The 10,607-nt window shown below is 42.2% G+C and overlaps 1 protein-coding gene across 1 annotated transcript; it reads right to left on the bottom strand.

The window, feature by feature from the left end:
• Positions 1-198: 198 nt before the first annotated feature.
• Positions 199-10,322, bottom strand: LOC308310044 (serine/threonine-protein phosphatase 2A 55 kDa regulatory subunit B alpha isoform-like). Its single transcript, XM_080756086.1, has 10 exons — positions 10,207-10,322; positions 9,327-9,398; positions 7,083-7,180; positions 6,757-6,922; positions 6,322-6,431; positions 5,109-5,286; positions 4,287-4,451; positions 3,708-3,877; positions 2,775-2,866; positions 199-1,241 (listed from the first exon to the last, which is right to left on the bottom strand). The coding sequence occupies exons 1-10, from the start codon at positions 10,211-10,213 to the stop codon at positions 962-964; spliced, it is 1,338 nt and encodes a 445-aa protein (XP_080612212.1). The 5' UTR covers positions 10,214-10,322; the 3' UTR covers positions 199-961.
• Between the last annotated feature and the right edge of the window lie 285 nt (positions 10,323-10,607).

Raw genomic sequence — 10,607 nt, 5'->3', positions numbered from 1 at the left:
ATAGAAAAAAAGTGACCAGGTGAAATTTGCTCATTTTTATAAATACAATAATCAAATTATTAGCCCAAGTATTAAATTAATGCCAAAATCTTAAGAGGTAAAAGGGACAAAGGCCGCGTCACTCTAGCTTTCTAGATGCAAAGTGTATCTTCTCAAATAAAAATAAATGGAGAAATAGAAATGAGACAGAAACAGTGATAATTCAAAAGGGGAGAAGAGGTTTTATAGAAATCGCATCACACGTGCATTTCATGCAGGGCCGCCCAGGCCAAAAGAAAAATAATAATGGCACAGGATAGTGGAGAACACCGTTCTTATACTTAATGCATACTTGGGTTGCGCATCTGTGTTGCATGCCCGGAAATAGCCGATTGCCTATTTTTAGAGTGTCGCACATCGATGGGCAACGCCAACTAAGTATCATTCAGGCTTCGAGGCCTCTATTCATGACATGAATGCTGGTAGATGTTTAAAGGAAGTCTGTAGTGGTCTGAGAGGCCTGAAGAGTTCTGGTTTGTCTACAGCACTGCCATTGAAAGAAGAAGAAGAAAAGAAAAATAATAATAAGTGCATTCTGGTTCTGGTTCGTCTACACCATTCCCGTTTAAAAAATCATAATAAACAATAAAAATAAGTGCGTCTCTAAACCACTTTTAATTAAAAGAAATAAAACCCTGGAGCAAGAAAGGGCAGGTGATATCGTTTTTTTTAAAATGGCACATCACTGAAACAATACAAAGGCAGACACACATCAGTGTGCTACAGACAGGCTGATCTGATGGCAATCAAAAGAAAAAAAATTAGGTTTTATCCGATGTGGAACATGGCAAAGTCTGGTGATCCAGTAATAACAAGCAAGGGGGTAGTCTCCACTGTCCACTACAGTTCAATCCAGAACTAGGGTCTGCATGAGAGATCACACTGTTGCAGATGTCACGTTGTTTTTTTCCGAGCGCTCTCGTTAATTCACTTTGCCTTGGAATATGTAGAGGTTGTTGGTCGTCGCCACGGCAATGATGTCATCCTGTGGATGCCAGGCGGTGTGGAGGATCTTCTTGTTGAAGTCCAGACTGTCCACGCTGATCTCGTCCTTCTTGCGCTTGCCACCCGTGCACACCTTGCGGGGCTTCAGGACCTGCATGGGCATGCTGTTCTCCCGAGACGCCTCCAGTGTGACGTCTCGCCTGTGGTCGCGGTCAAACATCCGGAAGAAGTTGTTGTACGAGCCGGTCATCACCACACTGAAGAGAAGAAAGGGGGGAAGACATGGAGTGAAGCAGAAACAGACACACTGGTGTTTTTAAATGACACACTGGCTGGCGTCACTACCACTAGACTGCTATGAACTACAAAAGAATAAGACATTCCATTCCAACGCTATTAGAATGGAAACCCATTCCTTGAAAGATATTGGCCAATGTGCTGCAAGGTAAATAAGCAACAAAACTGAGCCGACTTCTTTCTGTGGAAAACGGTGCATCTATATATATATCACTTCTATCCAAAGCGCTTTACATAGATGCATTACATTCACACACACTGATGGCGGGGGAAACCATGCAAGGCCTGCACATCATTCGGGAGCAATTAGGGTTCAGAGTCATGCTCAAGGACACTTCAACACTAACTCTGGGGGAGCGAGCGGTCGAACTGGGAACCTCATGGTTCCTATTCGACCACTCTACCGGTCACTCGATCCCTGAGCCACTGGCGCCCACAGAATGGAACAGATTTCACATTCTGATTCAAGTGTTTTCCGGCAATTATTCATAACAGCAGTTTGTATATGAAAGTACATGTTGTACCCCCATATAAAGAAATCCTGAGGAAGATGACCCTTGAGTTTGTCATGCCAAAAGAGTACACACAAAAAAAAAAGAACCAAATCAAGTTAACCAATAACCACACAGATATGCATATCCTGCACATGGATAAGTGCAGTGGTGATTCCATGGGTCGAGTGTTGAAAAGTTCCCCACAATGCCTGTGATATGCACTGTGGTCCACACCGCAGACATGCTCTTACGTCTGTCCATTAATTTTATACGCCTCCCCCCACTCTTCTCACCCACAATGGCCTAAACACCTTGTCCAAATCTTATTTTGCTTAATCACATCTTTATTTCTTGGGGCTTGGCTGGCAACCCATCCTCATGTCCAATGCCCCCCCCCCCATTCCCCATTAACCCATTCTGACCGGGCACCCATTTTGGTGTTAGCATCATGTTATGCTTTACCTATTGAAAAATAGCAGATCTACAAGCTCATATCGCGCCACCGAGTGGCGCGATACGAGCTTGTAGGTCTGCTATTTTTGAAAAATTCGAAGAACGACTGACATTTTTAGAATCTGATCTCAGGTCAGAATGGGTTCATCAGACCAGTGTGTGTCCAGTGGAAACCTCGTATGAATCTGATCTCAGGTCAGAATGGGTTCATCAGACCAGTGTGTGTCCAGTGGAAACCTCGTATGAATCTGATCTCAGGTCAGAATGGGTTAATCAATTTAGGCCTGACCTCAACATTTAAAAAAAAACAATCCTCCAGTTTTCTGAAATAAATATTTTCCGCGATTTTTCAAAAATAGCAGACCTACAAGCTCGTAGCGCGCAGACTATGAGCTTGTAGATCTGCTATTTTTCAATTAATTAATTAATTAATTTAACATAATGCTTAGTTAATACACCAAAAGGGGTTCCCGTCCAGAATGGGTTAAAGACGGAGCCACAGATGAATTCATATCGGTTTACTTTGCATGCATAGTCATACTGTACCTGTCCGTCCCATTCCAGCAGCATTCGAATTTGTCAAAGATGCAGTCATTCTCGTAGAGCGAGCACAGCTTACTCCTCAGGTATTCATGAACCTATATTAGAAATCAGAGGAAAGTAAAGAAAATGTGTTAAATATTAATCAATATATCCACTGTGGAATAATAATTTTAGTACAATTTATTAGCACAACACCTTTTATATGCCGCATACATATTTGCCTCTTGAACGCAGGTTTTATCTGCATGTGTTTTTCATTATGTATGCATGTACTGTAGGTAGATTTTCTCATGAGACCCCAGACAAGACAACTATAAGACAGCTATAGTACTGTGTTAAATGCTCCTCTCTGCTCTGGTACAACAAAATACACTGGTGTACTGAAAGTCTGCATAATATTTAGAAGTAGGGTAACCCCTAGTGGCTGTTATGGGGAACTACTAGAATTGAAAAGAGTGTTACAATAAGTGGTTGCTCAACAAAATCCAAAGTACTCGTATCAGTACTCTGTATTGGTGAGTAGTAAGTACTCGAAATTAAGTACTTGTACTTCAGTCAGAAAAAAAAAAATCGGAAGCATCTCCAATCATAAGGTGTGGTAACCCCAGGCAGCCTTTCCAGTGCTACACAAAAACCCATGCTATAAAATGACTTGATAGGAATTGTCCTATACTACTATAATTAATCTACTAAAGTGGCCATAAATAAGAGAAGTCATTACAAAAAGGCACCGTTACTTTTATAAGAATCAGAAATAAATTTAGAATGGTTTTCGCCGTTTTGTTGCAATGGCTATTTCGTTCTCAACAACGTACATACAAACAGCAACGAATTGCTGACCTATAAGCTCACGACACAACGTGAGCTTATGAGATCGGTAGCGTCGCTGCGTCAGGCCTTATTGCCCACCCGGCTTCCAATTTCTGTCAGTCCCACCTGGTAGGTCTCCACGGGCCTGCTCTCCATGTTCAGGTCCCAAATCTTGACCGACAGGTAGTCTCTAGTCATCATGTAGCGGCCATTGTGGCTAAACTTGACGTCCGAGATGGAGGATATTATCTCGGAGAAGAAGGAGCGATTGCTGGGATCCCCTGGTTCCTCAAACACTGGGGGAAAACAAGAGAGGAGGGCACGTAAATGAACGCTAGGAAGGAACCCACCAGGCACAAGCACAAAGACGCTGATCTTTCTTCCGCTCAATGTTGACCCATTTGGACCCGAGAACGATTCCACAAAATAAGACAGTTTTCTGAAAGACCTATGTTTCTATGTCAGTGGTGCTCAAACTATTTCATGTCAAGGACCCCGAGAATCATATGTATTTGGCCTCAGACCACCACCTGAAAACATGTTGTTGTTGTTTTGTTTTTTTTGGGGGTTCCCAAATTCCCAGCATGAGGTTAACATTTACTCCCAGTTGAGGACAATAGGAATGACTTAAGGCTAAACCAGTAGCAATAACTTCTGACCACAAGTGGTCAGAAATAACTGCTGGAAGTTCCTGGAACTACTCACTTTTTGAGTAATTGTCACACAGCGCAGATGCCCTCATGTCACACAAGCGGAGAGTGCCTTTGCTGCTGCTGTAGACAAACGTGTTGCACTGGTGAGGGTGGAACTCCACTGCCGTTATCACCTCTGTTAGCTCCTCCATGTTGGATGGTTTGATGTCCACAATATCTGAAGAGCCAATGGTCAAGAGGAACAACCCTTCCCGTCTGGCAATTATGACAGCATTAGCGCATGATTATGACCAGGCACCGAGAACACGAATGGATCTAAATCCATTCGTGTTCTCGGTGCCTGGTCACAACACACACGGACGAATCCGGAGCGCTGCCCTGGGCGCAATCATAACTGCGGTGTCTTATCGGCTCTCATTATTGCCCCTTGACACCGCAGTTTGTTTATATAAATGCATCCATGCGTTTAAAAACACAGTACACTGTGGAGTGTTCATTTACAGGTCCAATTTTACACAGTTAAACTAACAATTTGGATTCTTGTGTAGGTATATTCCAAGTTGAAGTACATTTCATAATATTCTTGGCAATTCATTACATTCCAAAGTAATCTAGTAGTTGATATTTTCTCTCTCTCTCTCCTTTTGTTTTTTCAGGTTGACCCATTAAAGCAGCCATTCTGAATCACCAAAATGTCATAATATTCATAAAGGCAACACTAGGCCCAGGTAACACAACACCACATTTAATTAATAACAATGTTCATTTTAAACTAAAGCACTCTTCAAACTGTGGCAGCTTTGTAGACATCCTTAGAAGACATTTGTTTGTGCTGCATACACACACATTTATGCACACACAGGTCTGAGGATACTGAAGCTGCGGTCAGTGATTTCCAGGTTCCACAGGTTGATGCGAAGGTCATCTGCAGACAGATAAGTCTCGTTGTCACTGTTGACTGAGATGGAGTTAACGTGGTAGGTGTGAGCGTTGGCAAACACCCTCCGTGGGCTGGCTTCCACCATCAGGTCCATTGGTCTGAAAACCGGCACCTGGGAAGGTAACAGAGAGGATATTTCCAACAGTATCAGTTCACCTGTATCTGCATATACATTAAATTTAAATTTAATTTAAATCACACCCGTGTGTGTGTGTGGGGGGGGGGGTTCCGGGGGAACTCGCCCAGGGGACCGGGTCGGCTCCGGCGTGCCGCCCCGCGTCCGAAACGGTTGAGCAATGACAGTTACCGTGCGGCAGTCCCTCTACTGTACCCTCTAATGTACTGTACCGTCACTGTACTGGCACACCCGAAAGCATCATACAGTTAATATGTGCGTGTGTGTGTTAGGTTGCACACAGGTGGTGAAAAACAACCATGTTGATTTCATACCCAGCCAGCCAGCTACCCACCAAGCTACCCACACACATAGCTCCGTAAGGGAGTGGTTGCACCACTCAAAAATGGACACAGGAAGGAAGTTTATTTTTTCCATGCCAAACAAAGCACCATTTCCCTTCAACTGCATTCTCTGAACATTTATTATTCTACTTTTAGTTAACTGGTTCAGAGTTCAGACCGTATGACGTGTGGGCATGTCATAAGCAATCCAACAGACGTTGTGCTAGGATGTGTAAGCACATTTTCAATTATATCAAACGGGAAGAATATTATGAATTTTTCTCTTTTTAGTTGGCCTCCAAGGTCACCATACTCTTCGCTCTTCGTTTATCTGCGGTCCCGGTCACTTCCCCGTTTACCGCTGCAGAAAGAATCCCTCGTATCTGCTGATCTAAAGGAGCTCTCCGTGGTTTTGATCAGATGGATATACTAAGCTCTTCATCTCTGACCTGCCTCTCGTTCAAAATATGAACGCGAGGAGGGATCATCGAGCGATTTTTTATCGAAACGAGAGCAAGGTAAGCAAGCAAAAATATGTCTCCGTCTTTTTTCCGGAACAGAAGGGGGCTTTACAAAGTAAAAGCGGACATATCTTCCCGGCATAGAGGTTCTATTTTGAAGGAATCCCGGCGCTGATTTTGTTAATGGCCGTGATGTGTATTAGCCAGTAGCCACAGTCCTTACTGACCCGCAGTGAAGTGACAGTGTTGGGGTCTACGTATTGTCCATCCTCCTTGAGATTGTATCCCTCTGGTCTCTTGTCTCGTTCACTGATTTTCCATAACTTAATAGTCTTATCTGCAAAATATAAGGAAATGAATAAAAGAAAAAAGTTCAAACTTGATATGACAAACACCAGATTAGGAGATAATCTGTGAATATAAATTAATGTGATGAAATACAGGCTGGGGTTTTTAGGGAACAACTACATCCACAAGCAACCATACATAATTTCTACGCACACACGGACTAAACTCAAGTTATCCCACCAACAGCTGCAGTGTGTCACATTGTGCAAGGTGTAACAAGTTCTCTGCAGTTATTCATATTTGTCAAAACCTGGGGGTGGGGGATCCTAATTTTACAATCGCCACATTAACAGTAGAAGAAATGTCTGGCAAACCATTAGTGGACAACAGGAACTGAGCAGCATTCCTCTGGGGAAGCCAGCGGATCTTGTTGATCTTCTCCTCAATTTCCAAACTCTTCAAGTAGTCAAACTCCGGCTCGTGGCTCTGGAATGTGCTGTAAACGCTGTACTCACTACGACACTGTGGATGATTCTTGTTCTGTTGGGAGGCAGGTCAAATTAGCACCGGAAGGAAAGAAAGAGACACCACAAGGGCAGGAGTTAGGAGAGAACAATCGAATGGGACGATTAGGTAACAAAATGGTAATGTGTGACTTATCTTTTTTAATTTATTGATGCAAGAAAATATCAAACTGTACCTCTATTTCCTGCTGAAAAATGACAACACGTCCACCCTTGTCTCCAGTGGCTAGTAGTTTCCCAGAGTCGTTAAACTCAACAGTGGATATGATGTCCGCTGCAAAGAGACAAAAGGTAGATATACACATTTAGAGTTGGGCCATAGAGTGCCGAAGTCCTGACGTCACTCGCTCATCCCCTGGTTCTGCCTGGTTCACGGAAGTATTTTCTCTATGTATCGCAAATTTAAAAAAGTACATGAACCTGTGGATTTGCACCCTCTACCGATATTGACGTCAGACTTCGGTGCTCTGTAGACAACTGAAGTAGAGGGATAAACAAGTTTCCAGTAGCACCGTTTCTCCGGAGCTGGCTCACCTCCTACAGAACTATGACGTAAAAATGTCATGCCTGCATTAGCGATGTCAGTCATTTATGTATCACTGCCATTAAGAGGCGGAACCAGTTTGTGATAAACTTTACTTTGCAGCTGCCTTGCTCATGTTGGTGTTGTAGTAATTCCATGAGCAACAGACATGCAGAATTACCATGACAGAGTGACAAGTCACAGAATTGTCTCGGCAGCAGATTTTGTCACGGTCATATGGAAACCTTGCATGTCCAAAATGGTTACCTTTCAGGAAAAAAATAACCTTTGCTCCAATGGATCCAATGTATTAGTCACAGACAGTAATGGTTAAATATTTATAAAAATAAACCCATCGACATACATGTCATAGGCCAATGTTTTCAAAACATAAAAGAATAACAACAGGTGTACAAGCTCACAATGAATCACAACTTGCAGATTGGCTCTTTTTTCTATCAAAAAATAGGGCATTAATGAAAAAACATAATAGTATTCTTTTTTTTTTTTGCCTAAAATATTGTCTATATACATACATTCATGAATCCACCTGCTGACCGGCTGTTATCATTGAGCAAATTATTTTAGGGGGATATATGAGACCATACCATTAACAACATATATAATGACAGCTATGGCCGTTTTTAGCCCAAAGAGTGCAAAACTAAAAGAAATTGCTCAATGCACAGTATATAGACAATATGTTAGGCCAATACAAATATATATACTGTATGTCCCTTTTGGTGTTCTAACCCTTCTGGACGGGAACCCCTCTTGGAGTTCTGTAGTGTACAGTATGTACAGGATTCAAAAATGTAAAAACTTTTTGACGCTGCTATATAAATATCTTTGACGTTTTTCAGAAAGCTTAGGTCAGGATTTAGAGCACTTTTTAGAATCGGCCTCAGTCCAAAATGGGATATATACCAAATGTTCCCACTCCGCGCGCCCGGCTGCCCGACTATAAGACGTCATATGAAGATACCAGGTTTCTGCCCGACAGCAACGATATGCACCATTACCCTCTCACTCCACCGTAGACGTTCCAAAGTGCTGAACCATTAGCTGCTGAACATTCTGTAAGTTCAGCCCCAGTGATTTGCTGTACACAATGTTGCAATTCCAATGGGGTGCCCTGATATTGTACACACCATGCAGACAACTGACACGTGGAGTGTAGTGGTCCTCACATTATTTGTACAAGCCTTTTCTTTAAAGGCAAAGTGATCATAAACTCTCTTTCTGGAGCAACTCAGCAAAACAGAAATGACCTACGTAGGACTGTGTAGCAGTGGCATCACAAGAAAAGCAACCACTAAGCAAGATGCAAGCTGAACGAAATTAAGTAGCAAGAACATGCTGAATTTACTGTAATTAACAACAGCAGAGATTTAAATAAAATCGTGGCTGGTTGACAAACAATCCACCTTTGACTAAAAGAAAAATCAGTTCAAATGTATTTTAATAGTTCATTCAAGTTTCGTTTATTCTCGAAATTACACAGAGTAATTAAACTCATTTTCAGTGTCGTCGAGTAATACAATATCATATAGTGTACGTGTTTCAATAGGCTATATTGCTCAGCATAAAAAGGCAGGGCATGCTATTATAGGTTGTCTGACTGGGCTCATTTTAATTCAATGTCTAGACTCCAGAGCATAAAGGATACAACATGACAATTGAGCCCAACATAATAAAATATTACAAATACCCTAGAATAAAAGGGAAGAAACCGTTGTATGCCTGCAAAACATGCAAACTGAAAATAATAATTTCCTTCTACAAAACAATCAAATTAGAAATTACATTCCATAATAATGATCTGGCTTAAAACATAAAAAGTATGATAAAAGATAACTGTATGAACTTCAGGTCTCACTGAGACTAGAGCTCTTACCTTCAGCAACATCATCATCGATGGCTCCTTTCACCTGAGACAAGCACCACTGTATGTCATTAGAGTCACCTCCTGTAGCGAAAAAAGGACACCCAAGAGAGACTGGTCATTTACGCATGCCGGGCTTGATGGAGTCAGGAAAAGTCGAGAGGAATTGCTTTAACAATCAAAGTACTAGGACTGTTGTAGATTTGGTACACATGTACACACGACTTTTTTTTATATTACGTAGATAAAATACTCACTCAGAGTAGTCATTCTATAAAACAGGCTAGTGCAGATATTATATCTATATGCCATCGCTTAACATTAAGTTTGTTTTCTAACATGACATTTTCAGTCCAACAACTGGACGGGTCCTAATGAACATAAATGGTGTGATGGCAACAGTGTATTGAGTGACTGTACATAGCTGGCGGAATGCCTTTGTTGATACGTACAACTAAAGCCAGATTTATACTTCTTCTGAGTGACCGCGGGGACGTTACAGCGACAACAGACGACAGACGTCGTATTTGTATGATCAAAACATGTTGGAATAGCTGCAGCAAACACTTTTGTTTGATGAACGCCACCGCTGTTATATTTTCCCGAGTATAACAAACACATTTTAGAATTTAGCGTATTGTTGGTAAGGTATAACTTCTTAAAGGGTGGGCCGGTGTGGTGGGTTTTGTTGAACACATCTAGCTTTGTTATAAAAGTTTAGTTAGTTAGCACACGTTAGCTGCGCTAAGCCAAGTTTAAACTACTATCTTCTTTCTGTTATAGGCGGTAACTTGTTGAGACGCAAAGAACGAACGACAGCAATAAATCAGACTTATTCTAATATCGACGCGCTGGTTGATTTTCAAGATTCACTTGTAGTATATTTACATACCTGCCATTATAACGAGTGAATGCTTGTTGTTATCTCGGTCCTATTAAGTGAAGTAACGTAAGTGCTACAACAACCATGGATGAGAATTTAGAGCTACGGGCGCCGCCATATTTCTGCCAAACACAGGAAGTACCCGACGTGCGTCAACGGAAGTGTGTGTGTCGCGCAGGTGCGCATGCGCGCACCCCCCACCCCGGGGCGCGCGCACACACGTGCACACACCGACACGCACACACACGCACGCACACACACACACACACACACACACACACACACACACACACACACACACACAAAAACAAACAAGATCTCATACACCACTAAGATACCCATGTACCTGTCCTGTCTAAATACTTCCTTAATGTCACACCCACAACACCAGAGGGAGCTCAACAAACCAT

This window comes from Protomyctophum bolini (genome assembly GCF_963924005.1).
Source record: "Protomyctophum bolini genome assembly, chromosome: 22".
Classification (NCBI taxonomy): domain Eukaryota; kingdom Metazoa; phylum Chordata; class Actinopteri; order Myctophiformes; family Myctophidae; genus Protomyctophum; species Protomyctophum bolini.
Note: the sequence above shows the minus strand (reverse complement) of the source record. Positions and strands in the feature narration are given on the sequence as shown.